At 38.6% G+C, this 17,572-nt stretch overlaps 1 protein-coding gene across 1 annotated transcript; it reads left to right on the top strand.

The window, feature by feature from the left end:
- Window positions 1-3,472: 3,472 nt before the first annotated feature.
- LOC116263882 (uncharacterized) lies at window positions 3,473-16,500 on the top strand. The gene is made up of 10 exons (XM_050080451.1): window positions 3,473-3,995; window positions 7,817-8,256; window positions 9,265-9,499; window positions 9,791-9,960; window positions 11,630-11,772; window positions 11,926-12,103; window positions 12,816-13,395; window positions 14,294-14,406; window positions 15,298-15,541; window positions 16,158-16,500. Exons 2-10 carry the CDS (start codon window positions 8,072-8,074, stop codon window positions 16,383-16,385), a joined length of 2,076 nt encoding a protein of 691 aa, XP_049936408.1. The 5' UTR covers window positions 3,473-3,995; window positions 7,817-8,071; the 3' UTR covers window positions 16,386-16,500.
- The last annotated feature ends 1,072 nt before the right edge of the window (window positions 16,501-17,572 follow it).

Raw genomic sequence — 17,572 nt, 5'->3', positions numbered from 1 at the left:
CCTTGATGACATATCCCTGCGGTTGAGTCATATATATAGTTTCTTGCAACTCACCATTCAGAAAAGCAGTCTTCACATCCATCTAACAAATATCCAAGTCATAAAATGCCGTGATAGCCAAAATTATTCTGATTGATACGAACTTTGCAACTGGCGAATAGGTCTCTGAGTAATCAATTCCTTCCTTTTGGGAAAAACCTTTCGCCACTAGTCTGGCTTTGAATTTTTCAACTGATCCATCAGCTTTATACTTCTTCCTTAACACCCATTTACATCCAATGGGTTTTCTGTCATTAGGAAGATCTACTAATTCCCAGACTTTATTCTTTTCTATGGATTCAATTTCTTCATCCTTCATCCATAGCATTCACCCAATCCGACGACTCATGCGAGCTAACTGCTTTATCATATGTCAGATTGTCAGACATTTCGTCAATATCTGCTAGATAGCATAGCTTCTCTACCAGATATACATAATAATCATTTAAATATGAAGGAGGAGCTCTAGGTCTTTTATGACCTGATAACGTCTGAGATGATGAAGTATTCATATCAGCTGGTTCATTGCCTAACTGATCTTCAGTCGGTTCATTTCCTGACTGTTCCTCAGACGATTCTTGCTCAGTTGGTTCACTACCAAACTGAACTCCAGTCGGTTCATTTCCAGACTGACCTCCAGTCGGTTCATTACCAGACTGTTCATCTGAATAAATCAGATCATCCAGTGTATCATTTCGATATTCTACTGGATCATAATCTTTATTGTTGAGTTCTTCTATAAACTCTACATCTCTGCTTTCTATAAGTGCCTTAGATGAATGATATAATCTGTAGCCCTTGGATCCTTTTGGGTATTCAATTAATATACATCTCACTGATCTATTATCTAGTTTATCCAGTTTTGGATCTAGAATTTTTACGTGCGCTACAGATCCTCATCTCCTTAAATATCTCAGATCTGGTTTTACACCAGTCCATCTTTCATAAGGAGTGGTTGGGACTGCTTTGCAGGGCACTCAGTTTATTGTATACATAGCTGTTAACACAACTTCTCTCCAAAAAACTTTTGGTAATTGTGCTCCTGCCAACATGGATCTCACCATGTTCAAGAGGGTTCTGTTACACCTCTCAGCCACACCATTTTGTTGTGGTGTCCTAGGCATTGTGTTTTGCCTATTAATTCCAAGGTCTTTGCAGTATTCGAGGAATTCACTAGAAGTGTATTCTCCTCCTCGATCAGACCTTATGATTTTTATATTCCTTCCAAGTTGTCCCTCGACTTCAGATTTGTATTCCTTGAATTTCTCAAGTGCTTCAGATTTATACCTGATTAAGTATATGTAACCAAATCTTGAGAAGTCGTCAATAAAAGTTATGAAATATAACTTGCCACTATGAGTTTGGATCCTAAAAGGTCCACAGATATCTGTATGAATTATCTCTAATAATTCAGTGGCCCGAATTACTTCAGTCGGAAATGGTTTCCTTGTCATTTTTCCATATACACATGACTCGCATTTCGCAAAATCATTTATATTTATGTCAGGTATTAAACCTTGTTGTGCTAGAGTCTGCATCTTTTTTATGCTTATATGGCTTAATCTTTCATGTCATAAGTTTACGTTCACACTCATTGCACAATCGAAATAAGCAGAACTTGAAGCTTCATTCATATCATTTAGTTTGAACATACCATGTTCTTTTACAAATTTTCCACCAAACATGGACCTTCCATGTTTTCCCACTGTTACTTTCCCTGGAATAAAACGTACTTCAAATCCTTTTCCCGTCAGTGCGGGAACAGACACTAGATTCCTTCTCATGGAAGGGACATACAAAACCTCGTTAAGTACAACACTTGTACCCCCAACATTTAGACGATATGCCCCAATTCCCATGACATCACAATAAGAGTTGTTTCCCATATAGACCTTGTGGGTTCCCGGACTCAGATTTTCCATGTGGATCACCCCTTCTTTCGTCTTTGCAATGTGACGAGTAGCTCCTGAATCGACCCACCATCCAGTTAGATCTCCATCGGCAAACAGACATTCTGACACAACACAGATGACTTCTCTGTCAGAGTCCCCTTGAGGCTTCCTTCTATTGTAGTTGCCCCGACCATTGTTGTCTTTCTTACTTGGGAATTTTGTCCTGCAATTCTTCTTTATATGTCCATGCCTCCCGCATCTGTAGCATTTCACTACAGTTCCTTGAGATTTCTTAGTACCTGCATAATTGCCCTTGAACTTGCCATCATTTTGATTTTTAAATTGTTTTGGTTTTACAGGCACATGACTACCAGCAGGTTTTTCCTGGACTGTCATCAACTCTGCTCTATTTCTCTTGGTCAGACGTTGTTGCTGTAGAGCTAACTGTATAGAAAGCTTTTCTAAAGTAAGAGTATCAAATTGAACACTTAAAGCACCCAAGAAGGAGGTAGGCTGTTCAGAATTGTGCTTATCTGCATATTGTCAGATATGACATTCCCTACCACGGCTAAATCTTTAGCCATGACCAACATCTTATTAACATGGTCCATTACATTGTCTGATTCTTTCATCCTATATGAATTGTACTGTTCTTGCAGTAACTGGATGTGCATAGCAGTCATGGTGTTGTATTTAGAAGCGATAGTATCAAACATGTCCTTGGCAGTTGGACAATTCTCAAAGACTCTAATTTGATCATCTTCCATGAAGGCTAACATGATAGTTTTACCCATTAGATCATCAGAAGTAAATGACTCATATGCCTTTTTCTCTTCATCTGTGGGTTTTTCTCCTAAAGTAGGAAAAAGCTCGTTGATCACATAAATGAGTCTTTCTATTGTCAAGGCCAACATTATCCTACGCTTCCATGCATGGAAATTTGTCCCATTGAGTTTTTCAGTCTTCGCTAATTCAGAAGCTCCCACTCTTAATGTCATTTCTAAATTAATTTTCGATGGCAAGTAAAGAACAATCATAACAAGGAAAGAAGTTTACAATCTTACATCAAAAGGCCTTAAAGAAAGTACTTAGAGCATGTACATGAATCTCAAACAACATTCTAAAATAATATTTAGAATAACAAGACATTAGATTAAATATGAAACATACATAATCTCTTTTGAGAGTTATTTGAGAACCCTCTTTCTCTACTTTTTAACGGTTAGAGGGTGCTATATGTACTTTTGCATAAAGACGCAGTCTTCCAATGAAAGAAAATTTTTTTTCCGAAATTCACTTTTTAGCAATTTATAATAACTCTGAAGGTATCCAGAAGTAATTTCTCATGAAGTTCCCGGTTTCTTACGAAAACAACTTTCGCGAGCCTCTTTTTGAAAAGCTTTTTAGCAAAAATGCTGCCGCTTGAACATTTAAAAATTATAACAGCTTATCCATAATTTTTGCTAATTTGGTGGACTCGTTTTGAAAATTTCCAACCTTACTATAAAACCGGTTGAAACTCTCGTTTTCTTTCATTTGTTCGCCCATTTTTCTCTCTCCTCCCGAGAGCTCCTCTCTCCTAGGGTTCGCTGGCCTCGTCTCTTCCACTCGGACTCTCCTCATTCCTCTTCGTCTACCACACAGAGGGCGGAAGCGAGCAACTTGAGACCTCATTCCTCCTCGTCTACCGCACAGAGGGCAGAAGCGAGCAACCTGAGGCCGTTATTCCTCTGTTTTGAGTTTAGGGTTACTTCCACCATCGTTCGGCACGTTCTGCCGTAGAGTCCCATGACCCCAAGCTCTTGCTGTTAGCACAACAAGTTGGAGGATCTAACAGTGAGGTGGACGGATGGAATTTTACTGACAGGCAGCAGAGAACTCAGAAACGTAAACAGGTTTTGGGCGTCTTCCTAGGGTGTCTGTCGCAGTCTACCCTTCTGCCCGAACCCCCTTTCTGCTACCATCACACAGAGGACGGCAAGACCAGCAAGCGTCCATTATTAATCAACAGAGAAAAGAAAAAAAAAACGAAGGGGATTAAAAAAAAACTACGACAGATGGGAGGTACACTCTCTCTCCTTCTACATCTCTGTTTTATATTGAGCCTCTCCTCCAGCTTCGAGAGGCCGACAACGGTTGCTGTCATTGGCAGCGTCACCGAAGAGTTTCTGGTCTATGGTAGACCAGAAACTCGTCTTCTAACATAGTGTAAGAAAACACCTCTGCCTTTTGAAATTACATGCACAGAGAGTATATCTAGTGAATTGGAAACCACAAGCAAACCATAAGTTTCATACATTCAGATTAACCATTGTTTTAGCATGCATCAGACATCGTTCCTTGCGTACAACAAATTATTTTGTCTAGCATGCTTCATATATGTGACATAACTTTGAATCTAGCATGTTGGAATGGCATGTTATATAACTGTGAACTCAGTTGTTCAGACAAAGTATGCATCACAGGCACTGCAAGTGTTGGAATTCACTTACTTGGAATTCAACAAAGAAGGCTCTGATACCACTGTTGAAGTGAAGACAGCGGAAGTTCGTCCACACCCAAGTTCTTCAGCCAGGAACGGTCACCTCTGTAGAAAGCAGCAAAACAAGAAAAGGAGAGGAAGAGTTAGTTTTAAGGGGTTTCCTTCTAAGCAAAACAAGAAAAGGAGAGGAAGAGTTAGTTTTAAGGGTTTCCTGGGCTTCTCATAGGGTTATCACCGAGAGTTTTTTCAAATGAAGAGTTGCCAGCCCCTTAGGTTTTCCCCTCAGCCCAGCAGCAGCGGTTTGGATGGGGGAGAGATTTCAGCAAAAGGATGAGCATCATCCCGTAACTGCATAGCAGTTACGGGATATTCGGATAGGATAGGGCTCAATGGCCACTATCCAATAGCAACTCGATTGGAGTTACAGTAGGCACAGAGTCTCAAGGGCGATGTTGAAAATAAAAATAAACTTTCTTCTCTCCAACCAATGGAGCAAGACATCAAGATTTCACTTCAATAAGAGGATCGAGGATCGATCAAACTGAAATTTGACCGGGGGCACTAACCAGTCTTTGGTTTAATATGATGAGTGCTTGCAGTGCATGGAGGGTGAACAGCAGGTCGGGCCAAGAGAAGCGATGGGTCGAGCCAAACTAAAAAAATTTGACCCCTCCCTCTTCAAGAACAGGCCAAAAGGTCTACAGGTCGGGCCAAGAGAAGTGATGGGTCGAGCCAAACTAAAAAAATTTGACCCCTCCCTCCACCCCTGATTTCAAGGGTTGGTATAAGCAGTGGCCCGCACCAGTCACAGAGTAGATTCCCGTTGATAAGCAGAAGGAAGAAAGAAAAAAAGAATTAAGAGGGTTAACCATCCAGCAAAGTCGGATCAAACATAGAACCTTTTTTCTCTCTTTTCTTTCCCTCGTGACGTTTTCACCTGCAAAATAAAGTAAAACAATACAAATATGAACTAAAAAAGACATTTTTTCAAACTGTAATGAGTATACTAGAGAACAAAAAAGAGAGAGAGAACCGATAAAATGAGAATATATAACAAAATTTGAGGATAAAAAGTCCCATAAATACAAAAACAAACCGCAAAAACTGTAATGAGTATACTAGAGAACAAGAGAGAGAGAGAGAATGGCACACGCAGCGCCAAGTGGTGTATTGACCGTTCTTATTTTCTTAATTTTTTTTTTAATTAATTTGGATTTGGCTGAATGGGAGGAGTATCCTCCTGCCTGAATAAAAGTCAAGAGCTGTATCGGAGCCTATTGTAGGCTGCCAATGCATGTCTCCTAATGCTCGTATTTTATTGGTGTAGGCGAGGTTGATACCTATTGAAACTTGAAATTTACAGTTTATTCTAAGAGTAGTCATCTACATCATATCTACGCAGGATTCAATATTTTCTCGCACAGTCTGCGCGGTTCCGTAGAGGAATCTGTTCCTTGGCAATGCATGCGTTTCTATCAAACCTCTCGTTAGTGCCTTGCTGCATTTGATATAAGTACATACTTTATTTAGAAAGTTGCACGACTTATAATGCGTTCATATGTCAATATTGCTTCTTAAGAGGTGACTCGGTGGTTGCGCTTAGTATAACGTTCAAGATTTTCATTAGGGGTTGGCTTGAATTTTATGGAATCGCTCAGTTTTTGAAATTATCACATGTTTTGATATTTGATCAGATCTTTGGCAGTGCGAAATAACAAAGTGAGACCTCAGCCGTGGGTTCTTAAGTTTCACTTGAAATTCTTAGTTTTCTAAATCGTATATTCTAGCTAGTCCGAATCTCTTGTTACATCTGCAAAATCATGTCACAACGAATTCACTTATTTAGATCATTAGCTGTCAAACACTGTTTAAATGAGGTAAACCTAAAGTATGCTTTCTTAGTATGCATGTATGTGCTTCCATTTGCGCTATAAATAATTGTAGATCGACATGATTGAGAAACTTAAAATAAATATGCCATCATTTATCCTACAAAATTGGGCATTTTCAGGTTTTAGCAATGGATTTTTGTTCATCAAGGAAGCGTTCTTTGATGAACGACTGGTTTCAAAAGATCAAAACAATGTTTGTACGTCACGTTTATGTGGTTACATTGACAAGAAAGATGAACCGTCTACTGAATCGCATGTACAAACCTTTATATGTTCACACATACAGGCACATAACATAAGGTGTCTTTTTTTTTAAAAAAAAATAGTTGGTCATCAACTGAAGTTAAAGATGCGAACGAATTCTAGGATTTGGACTGAGGTTAGCTTTGGCAAACTTGACTTAATAGGATTACATGTAACTGGATTTCAAGTTTATGCTCATGTTCGAATTATATGTAGAATTGTATAGGTAAATGGCTTGAATAGAATCCCAACCAGATATTGGATTTATATTAAAATTCAATTATAAAATTGATTTGAAATTCAGATCCCATTGACAATGGGGGGCTCTGTATTTTTATCAAATCTGGCTGATTTGGGATGAGGTCGGCATTATATTTAAGCGGCATTTTTTTTTTGTCTAATAATCTCAAATCCTCAACTTGAATCAGATCTGAGTGAGGATTTGAGATCTTGTCCTCCTTTTCCTCGGACCTCAATATGGGGTTTTAAGGACATGCTAAGGATCTCAAATTCTGGTTTTTACTTAGTGTTAAAATTCAGGCGCTCCTTTTTTTTTTTTTTTTGAGGAGCTGAACCGCCGAGATTGAGAATCCGAACAACACGTCTTCTTCTTACCTCACCTGGTCGAGACTTTTAAAGGAAAAATTTCAGTAACTTTTTACCAGGTTAAAATGATGTAGTGCAAAAGGAGGGCACAAATTCCACCTGCTCTAAGACGGCAAGGGAACTAATCTCAGCTTTTCGTTTCGCTATTTGATAGTTATCAGACAAAAATATGATCATTTTTCAGTAAATTCAGAAAATCTGAGGCCTTTCCTGAGCCTGTGGTCTAGAAGGTAAGTTTATGAAGGGAAAATCATCAACGCTACGTATCGTGAAGGATTCACCGGGCCAACAAAGGTTTGGTACGGTGGTGGTCACCCTCCGGCCGGCCGAATCGGAACTGACGTAGGTGGGTGGGAAGCATCTTTGGAGTTGGGGATTGCCACCTGCCTGTTGCCAATATCCTCTCGAGTCCGTCGTAACGCGTCATCAGTAGCAAAACAGCTTCTTCGTCGATCACTTGAACCGCGTCGCCTTCTCCTTAGTTCGTACTGTTTTCCACCGAATTCCAAGTTTCTGTCCTTCTTAATAACTAAGCAACCACCTCTTTTTTTCTCTCTTTTGCTCAGGAAGGGAAAGGGAGAAAAGGCAGGCACTCTTTTATTCTTGGCGTTGCTTCTTGACTTTCGTTCTTTGGCTTGTTGTTTCCTTTTTCATTTCCTTAGCAACTTGTCCAACCTGAAGGATCTGATCTGGTGTGAAAGAAGGATATGGGGAATGCAGAATTTTGCCTGTTGGCTTAGATGGTATGAGAGTTGAAAGTGTTCGGACGGTTTCGTTCCTGCTGTCTTGGTGATTTTGGGTTTCTTGGAGAAACGCTGGCTGAATTAGGTTGCTGGAGTGGTGCGGCGACAGGAATGAAAGTGAGAGTTGGGGAATCTTAATCGTTGGGAGTTGGGTTTGTTTATAGGTGCGTCGAGATGATGGACAGAACCAGAAGTGTGATCGAGGGGCTTGTAAAGGAAGGGTCTTTCAAATGGGTGTTAGGTGGCAAGGATTCTGACAGTCAGGTGCATGAAGAGATGGGAAGGACGGGTTCAGGGCGCCGGAAATGGTTCTTAGAACTGTCCCCAATTGCTAATTCCGTCGTGCAGCAGTGCTCGAAGTAAGTTGTGGCAAGTTTTACCTACCGTTTACAGTGTTTTTCTCCAATTTCGGTTGTTTTTGAAATTCAAGAAGGCCATTTTCTTGCCCTGGAAATGTTCATCGTGTGCATTGCTAATTTGTCATGCTGATACGGTTTTGTGAAACGCCAATGCAATGTGTTTCTTCGTTGAGTTTTTTACGTGATTTCCGTGAGGATTGGTCTCATTTTAGTGTTTACACGGAGTAGGGAACTTGGACATTTGTTTTTTTCTAGACAACAGTGCAGGAATTCGTCAAATGATATCTTACTCCTTAGCATGTTGGAGGATTATTTTCATGCTTTTTCATGAAATGCATTTTGTGATCATATCTGTTTTTCCAGGAAGTCAGTCTATAACTGCATATATCGATCGGAAGACTTCTTTAAGTCTAACATTAGTTTGTCATATCTCTGTGTACATTCGCATGAAATGGACCAGGCTGATTGTGAACTATCTTCTTAGGATATTGAAAGAGGAGGTTAGTTTTGCATGCTTTTTATGTGAAATCTATCATGGATCCTATTATCTGTTCTACAAAAGATTATTCCATGGGGGAGTAGTTTATAACTGCATATATCAAGTGGCAGACTTCTTTAAGCCTAACATTAGTAGCACAATGTTGTCATACCTCTGTATGTCATTTGCATTAAATTGAGCTGTCTGGTTGTGGCATGTCATGTATACCTATAGGATGGAAATTGGTTACCTTCTTTTATACAGCAGAGCCATTTAGACAAAGAGAAAAAAAGAGCTGATTAATTAACGATAATGAATTTTACTAGAGTCTCAATGGGAAGACATAATTTATGAGAAACACACTTGTGGAAGTGATTATGCAGTTATTAATTAGGTGAAACCTGTATTCTTTGGTCCTGATTTGTAACCTATGTGAACCAGATCCTTTCAGAGATCTGGTTTCGGTTGTTTTTGATGAATTAAGACAGCTTTCAGAGATCTGGCTTTACTTTTATTTTTTATATATGCAGACTTCTGAATATTCCCATGGATGAGCTGCGCCATAACTTTGATTCTGAGGCTTCAGACTCTATCAAGCATCCATTGAAGTTTGGACGAAACTTCTTAGAGTATTGCTGTTTCCAGGTTCTTGCTCTAGTTACTCAAGAAAATGGACATCTAAGTGATAAAAACTTTCGTTGGCTTACCTATGATATGATGCGTGCCTGGGAATTCCCACAAGCCACCAGCCAACCTTTGCTTCATGTAAGTATTTTGCATGTTATCTGATGAATGAAAGAAAATTTTCTGATTTGGACCTTCTTGTAAATCAGTAATTGAATACAACAGTCTCCAAAATCCAGATGACTGCATATTGTCTTAAAACTATGTTCTTCAAGGCTGGGAGGATGAATGTGGACCAAGCTCAATTGCAATTTGTGCATTCTAATGTCTTATTTTGATTGTGAATATTTTTCTGGAGAGAGAATATCCTGTTCATGGTGGTAAGGCATTCCATTGATTTCTTACATTCATTGGAAACATTTCTTATGCCAGGTTGATTCAGACAATAGTGTTGGAAAAGAGGCTTTTTGCCGGATAGCTCCAGCGATACCAGCTATTGCAGATGTTGTTACATGCCATGATCTTTTTGATGTACTTACCAGTTCAATTGGTGGTCGTCTAACTTTCTCCACCTATGAAAAGTATCTTGGTGGGCTGGAAAGGTTAGCTTCATTTTTGTATGTGCATATAGGATATGATGTAACATTTCCCTCTCATGGTTTCAATTGCTGATACTTGGTGTGTCAAATTTTGTTGACATATTACTGTGATTAGTTTAACATTTATTAGCGCGAATGCACAGTCATCCGCCATTTGCATCCTTCACTGTTAGCTCATGGTTGAGTTTGGTCAAGCCAGTAACTATTGGATTTGTCAATTTTGAATTCTTGAGTCTATGTAGAAGTATCGCATGTGAAATATTACAACATTAAAAAATTAGCATTTATTAATAATTAACCTTATATAAATCACTAGAAAAGATAGCAAATTATAGGAAATTTGTCATTAGATTTAGGAGTTTGAAACATACATGCTAGATATTCTTATAAACTAATAGCGTTGGGCCTTAAAATCTCTATGAAGATCATGAACTTGGTTGTAAATGTATCCCTAATAAAATAAACAAGATTTCTATTTCAGACCATGGGATTAAGGACTTAAATGAAGTAAGAAAGCTAGGTCCAAGATCACTTTTCGACCTGGGAAAACAGATGTCAATGAAATAGAATCCAAGCTTGGTCAATGAAATATTAGCCATCTTTGGTTAAACATTTATTTATATCTCTCTTTCTTATAGAAAATTCCTATGGTCAATGAAGCTGTGATATGTATTCCAAAAAGGACAGATGCCATCTGGAAGATACAGAAACAGTATGAATAATTTGGGAAATGGTCGCTTTGCTGGTTGGACCGGATGGTATTGGGTGTGAACTGTGAAGGAGAACAGCATATAAACTTTTCCTGTTGAAAAGGTGCTGATGATTGGTGCGTCTTATTCATGAAATATGAATGCCTCACATTCAGGAGTTCCGACCAACATTCTTTTGTATCATTTAGGATCCAAAATTTCTGAGAGCTTTCCACAAGAACTGATACCTGATACCTCTCATCTTAACGCCATTTTGTATGTCTTAGAATCCAAAAGTTTCTGAGAGATTTTCATGGGGACAGGTTCCTCTGGTCGTTAGCTTCTTCTTTTCTTACTGGCATTCCAAGTTGCCAGGTTATTGACAGCCTTGAGGCCAACTTCATAACCACTGTAAAGGCAAAAGGGGGGGTGAAAAACTACGTAGTTGCTGGATATATGGTTGAGACAAACTTCCATATATTGACAAATCGCCCGTACAGAGAGGAACTAGAGTGCACATATCTGACCAATGGATTTTTTATGGTGGTAAAGATGCTTGACTATTGACTATTGTAGTATTTACTGTTGGCAGCACTCTGTGGTATTTTTTTTTTTTTTTTTTTTGTAACTATTTATCCAAGTGTGCACAAAGTGTAATATGAGGAAAAATTAGATTGTCAAAGGTGACTTCAGTGATGACTTATAATCTAGAGATCTTGAATTCATTTTTCCAATAGAACCAGGTTGACTTACTATATCGGAAACATCGACTTATAAATCCCCAGATGGCAGTAATACAGTTATATGGAAATTCGCTTTTAATATGATGCATCAGAGATATCTTTTTTCATTTTAAGTTAAGGGTGATGGTCATTCTGGTAGCTTTTCTGTTTTGTTTTCTTTTTTCCTGAATAGTTCAAACAATTTTGTCATATGATATCCAGAATTGGATGCAAATGTTGAAGCTGATCTCACCTTGGCAGGGAAATCAAAGCTGTGAAAAGCCAGTCAGAATCATCTCTCATTTTTACACCCCGAGCAGCTAGAAAAGAAAGAATCATTGAAGTTGATGGCACAGTGACCACACAACCAGTGCTTCAACATGTTGGTGTCTCTACTTGGCCAGGCAAAGTCCAAGTTTAGCTTAATAGTTTCTTTCTGGTCAAAAATGCCTGCCAGAATCACCTTTTTGTTCCTTTCTAGCACTTCTTAGTTTTCTTTTCTTATTCAGTTTTCAAAATTACATGTTATGACATCTTTTCTGTCTTTTTAAATGCAGGCAGATTAATTTTAACAGACTATGCACTTTATTTTGAACCCCTCCGTGTTGTATCCTATGACAAAGCAAAGAAATATGACTTATCAGAGGATTTGAAGCAGGTTGTGAAGCCTGAGCTTACTGGCCCATGGGGCACACGGCTTTTTGACAAGGCAGTTCTTTACAGTTCAATGTCCTTGTAAGTTGTGATGTATCATCAGTGAGAAACTTCAGATTTCTTTTCAGTGTTTTGTATTACAAAAAAGTTAGCTGCCAAATATTTAAAATAATATGTGCACCTTATTCTTTTCATTTTATTTCATTTCATTTTTCCCAGGTAGCAACCAAAATTTTGCTACCTACCATTGAGCAAACACCCGTTTGAGCAAATACCCATTTCTCTACATCTGCTGTTTCGATCTTGCCTCATGAGCTCATCTTGTCAACAACATTATGATTTCCATGTCAACATGTATGAACATTATTTTTCTCCCATAGCATGAAGTTGCTTTTAGTTTTTGAATACCAAAGTTCCTTGTCCTCCACTAAGCAGGATTTTAAAATGTGGCTTTTACTTTGTGCTTTGCTTTATGTATAGAGCCAAAGAAGTGACAGCAATGTTTAGTGCCCAAGTCCAAACCAAGATCATCGCTAACCATCAGCAATTTTTTTGTAAGGACAAGCTTAGTTATTTCAACTAAGCATTTAATGGAACTTTTAGTTCATGGGGTTGTTTCAGATCAAAATATTTGGGATAAAAATATTTGGAGCATGTGATACATTTTGTGCACATTTTATTGAAATTTAAATTTTGTTGATCATTTGAGAATTATTTTACGTTCTAATCAGGCAAGAATTATTGATCCCCATGTGCACTTTTCTGAAATTATTTTGGTGGAACTGTTTTGTAGACCAGAACCAGTGATCATGGAGTTTCCAGAGCTGACAGGTCATTTACGCCGTGACTATTGGTTGTCTATAATTCGGGAGATCTTATATGTCCACAGATTTATCAGAAAATTCCAGATTGAGGGAGTTGGGTGTGATGAGATTCTTTCTAAGGCTGTTTTGGGTATTTTGCGTATAAGAGCAATAGAAGATGTTCTCCGTTCTCTGCCTTCTAACTGTGAGAATCTTCTGATGTTCAACCTTTCTGATCAGCTTCCTGGAGGTGACTTGATTCTAGAAGAACTTGCCAACTCTTTGGTGACACAAGAGTCTGATAGGACAAGTAATAAATCAACTGGAAGCAAAATGCAGTCTGTCTCTGCTCTATCCACTCTTTCTCAGTTAGGATCCCTATTTGCGGGGGAATCAACTGCTGGTCATGGAACAGGACTTCCAATTGGTGAGATTGTAGTTGGGGAGATGACTTCCTTGGAAAGAGCTGTTGCTGAATCAAGAAGTAGCTATAAAAAGGTGGAACATGCACAAGCTACTGTTGACGGAGCAAAAGTTGAGGGGATTGACACTAATTTGGCTGTAATGAAGGTAAGTTTATTGGCTTATAATTAGACACCCAGTATTCATCTCGATACTTATTTTGAGTATTTGACTTTTTTGGACATCATCTTAGTGCAGTTACAATGTTTAGCAACAATGCATTAGGTTGTATTAGCAACCTGAAACTCCAAAAAGTAATAATCTTACTTCCCCAGTGGCACCTGAAATTTACGCTAACCCTGCTTCAAGACTGAGTTTTAGGTCACTAAAGTCTTCCTGATGAAAGAACAGCCATTTTGTGTGCATTACAGTTTCCTCGACTTTCCTTTGGAGATCTTTTTCTTCTCTTTCTCTCTCTCTCTCTCTCTCTCATATTGCATGCTAGTAGTGTTCTGTGGCAAACATATTATAATTAAGAAAAACAGCACCTCTACCCATTAACCGATCTGATGAGCTGTAAGATCAATGAAATATGACTGCTTCTCCTTTTCTTTTCTTTGTTTTATTTTTATTTTCATTTTCATTTTTTTTTCTACATTTTGTTTCTCAACATACAGAAAAGGAAAGAATATGTATATTTTTACCTTACAACTTCATCAGTCAGGTGGTGGTGGTGGTGTTATAATGTGCATGCAGTTCCATACCATTTTATTTCACTAGAAAGATTGCGCAATAGGATCATTTATTTCTATCTCATGAAGCTGAAAAATCTTCCCCAGCCCTGAAGGTGTCTGCTTCAACTTTCTTTTGGTTCAGACTGAAATTTCTTGTGAATCATAAATTCATACTGTTGATTTCTACATTTTCCCATCTTTTCCCTCCAATAAGTGGAACATTTTTTTTAAACTAAGATGTACATACACAGATTATATTGGTTTATTTCTTTATTACATGCCTGCATATCAGGCATTGGAGAACTAATTTTGTTATTGTGAACTTGCTGTAGGAATTACTCTTTCCTGTCACTGAGCTGGGGAGTCGTCTTCTTTCCATTTTATCTTGGGATGATCCCTTAAAGTCAGCATTATTCTGTATTATGGTTGCTTATATTATTTGCAGGTATCTGTTTCCAAATTTTTGTTGAACATTTCCTTCCATCTTTGTTGCTTTACATGTATTGGTTCTTTGTGATAATAATGCAGTTATCATTCTATAGTTCTTCTTTAGTTGCCATGCATTTCCATGCATCTTCATTAAAATGATTACAATACCTGAGTGGTTCAATTCCAATTGTGGCATTGATAGGAAAGGGTAAGCCATTTATCCTGTCTCTTGTACGTCCCCAAATCAACCACTTGTGGAACTTCTTTTCGCTTTTCTTTTTTGATGTGTTCTTTTGTTAAAAGCACTTTTCTTGCATTTAACATTACGAAACATTCCCTTGCTGAAGAACTGGAAGAGAAGAAACATTTCCAGACGTGAACTATAACCCTCAAGGCTTGCTGTCTCTGAAAGACAGACCCTAGTTGATATTCACTTGACTTGCATGATTCTGTATACATTTTTCTTAGAAATAGAAGCAAGTTGACATAATGAGATAACACCCCTATTCATGATAGATAATCTTTCTATGAACATCACAGTTCACAATACAGACGATATCTAATCTTTTAACTGGAAGAAGAATCAAGATGAATGCAGACCCACAGGTGGAAATATAGTCATTTAAATGTGGTGAATAACGTATTAATTTTCATGATGTGATGCATGTACCATGTCTACTGAAATGGAGTCAACCTGGTGGTAATAATTTTGGAAAATGTATGCAGTACATAAAACCGTTAGCTTTTGAGTTGTGTATTGCACCTGATGTCCAATTTTCATTTACGTTTTTCCCATGTATACAAGTCTATCGTTCTTGCTTTGCTGGAACTTTCCTCTTAGCTATAAGATTCTCTTTGTTTTGCTATCGGATGAGAAAATTTACCTTTTGTCACCAACCTTTCACAGGGGATGGATTTTGCGAGCATTCAGTGTTTTGCTTCTCTTCATAGCAATCTTCCTGCTTCTTACGAGGATTTTCTCACAAGGCAGACCAGTCACTGAGGTCAAAGTAGTTGCTCCACCCCCAAAGAACACGATGGAGCAACTTCTTGCTGTGCAGAATGCTATTGCTCAGTTCGAGGAGTTCATTCAGGATGGAAATGTCATCCTCTTGAAATCGCGAGCAGTGCTCTTGGCTATCCTTCCTCAGGTCTCTCTCTCTCTCTCTTGTATGCATGGAAGCCTATAGGAGCGAATTATTGGAAAAGAAGCATTAAATATTGGCAAAATTCACCAATGGTAGAAATTGAAAGTTTTAATATTTATCTAATCCATTTCAAGTTCTACTACTAACACTTACAAAAAGATCATAATACTGAAATGAAATCATCAGAATTATGACAAACAAAATATTCCAAAATTATGTGTAGAATGAAGCTAATAAACTTCTGCTAGAGAGAGAGAGAGAGATTATAACCACTGTGGAGGGTGGGTGTCCTTAACGGTGGAAGTTAGGTTGAATATGGCGTCACAAATATAGGACTAGGAATGGAATTGGAAAAGGGGCGGGTTGCCGGTGTTAGGGGAGAGAGAGGAAAGGAGATATATAGGAATAAATATGAGTGTGAATGTTTACTGGAGAGTACATATGATAGCGTCCCAATTGGGCGTTAAGAAAGGTTTCCATCAGCTGGACATATTTTATGGAACGTTGATAGAACATTAGTTTCTTCTTGTATATGTATAGAAACATCTGCTTTATTTGGTTGGAACAATGTTTTTTTTGGTATGTGACGTTGTTTTTCCTACAACCATGCAATGTGTAGGCAACGGACCGGGTTATCATAGCATTGGTTGGCGTAGCGCTCTTTTTGGTTTTTGTTCCTGTAAAGCTCGTAGTCCTGTTGTTGTTCCTGGAGATCTTCACAAGAAATTCGCCTCCAAGAAAAGCTAGTACGGAGAGGTGGATGAGGAGGCTCAGAGAATGGTGGTTCAGTATCCCAGCTGCTCCTGTGGTTCTCGAGAAAGCCACTGAAGAAAAGAAAAGGAAATAAAAAACCAAGCAACCATTTGTTTTCTCATGTATAATCCCCCACCACGGCCATAAAATGTACAATAAAATATATTCCAAGCATGATATCATGATTATGGAATTTAGCCTGATGCATTCGTCGAATCTCTCTCCCTCTCTCTCTCTCTGGTTTGAATGGCATTGGTGACCACCGACCACTGCGAAGACCACAAGAACTACCCAAACCCGGTAAGCAACGCGAAGGTTCAGGCTGAGGCTCCGCCCCTCCCTCGTCAACATGAGAAAAAGGCAAAAAAAAGAGCCGCTGGTTGACCGGAAAAGATCATAGACTTTGTAATTTGTTTATTAAAATTTTCAGCCGCTTTCTGGCCACAAGCTACGGAAACCGATTCTTGCGCTACCCTTCGGTCCTCATGGTACGAGCTTACTTTCTGTGCATGTTCAAATTCTAACTAAAAACAACAGGAAAAACGAGAGCGCAAGACTAAAAATCAGCATGCGTTTCTTTAAGAAAAGTTCTAGTCAGTGGAGGATCCGTCAGTACAGGTTTAAACGCACCAGCGCAGATCACAGCAATTGACACTAGAATGGGCCACCCACTACAAACTATCATGTGAAAGTGAGTAAGGAAGTTACAACTTCGTTTACCTTTTCTCAAATCGTTGTACAAAAGAAGCATGGGAGGCCATCACACGATCTATAGTATCTCTACTATCAAACTTTCTGAACATGAGAACCTCATTTTCCTTGTTCTCTAAATATGCGGAAGAGATCATGGAACTGCTTGCCTCACCAAGTGGGGAGGCAACCATCCTGGGCTGATAGCTATACAGGATGTTGACAAATCGCTACGCTACATATTGACTGTTTGTGTTAATTTGCTGCGGACAGGAGCAGCTGGCAGATGTCCAAATCAACTTCTCTATTTTCGAGTTCATGCTGACGACTGATTTTAGGTTGTCGGTGGATTTGAAAATTGAAATTCGGTAAGCCAGTTGTGGTTCTCTTTCTTTCCGGCAGAAAAGAAAAGACCGAAATCCCAGGGGAATTTACAATTTCTGGCAGGAGCCAACAATTATGCTAGAATAATTGATGAAGCAATACAAATATTTTTGTGTTTCTTTCTCCTTACCAAACGTTATTCTTTGTTGTTTAGTAACATAAATTTTGGTGATTAGGTGCTCGTAGGATGCAACCCATCAATATTCA

This window comes from Nymphaea colorata, chromosome 11 (genome assembly GCF_008831285.2).
Source record: "Nymphaea colorata isolate Beijing-Zhang1983 chromosome 11, ASM883128v2, whole genome shotgun sequence".
Lineage (NCBI taxonomy): Eukaryota > Viridiplantae > Streptophyta > Magnoliopsida > Nymphaeales > Nymphaeaceae > Nymphaea > Nymphaea colorata.
The sequence above is the reverse complement of the archived record's forward strand: the minus strand, read 5'-3'. Positions and strand labels throughout refer to the sequence as shown.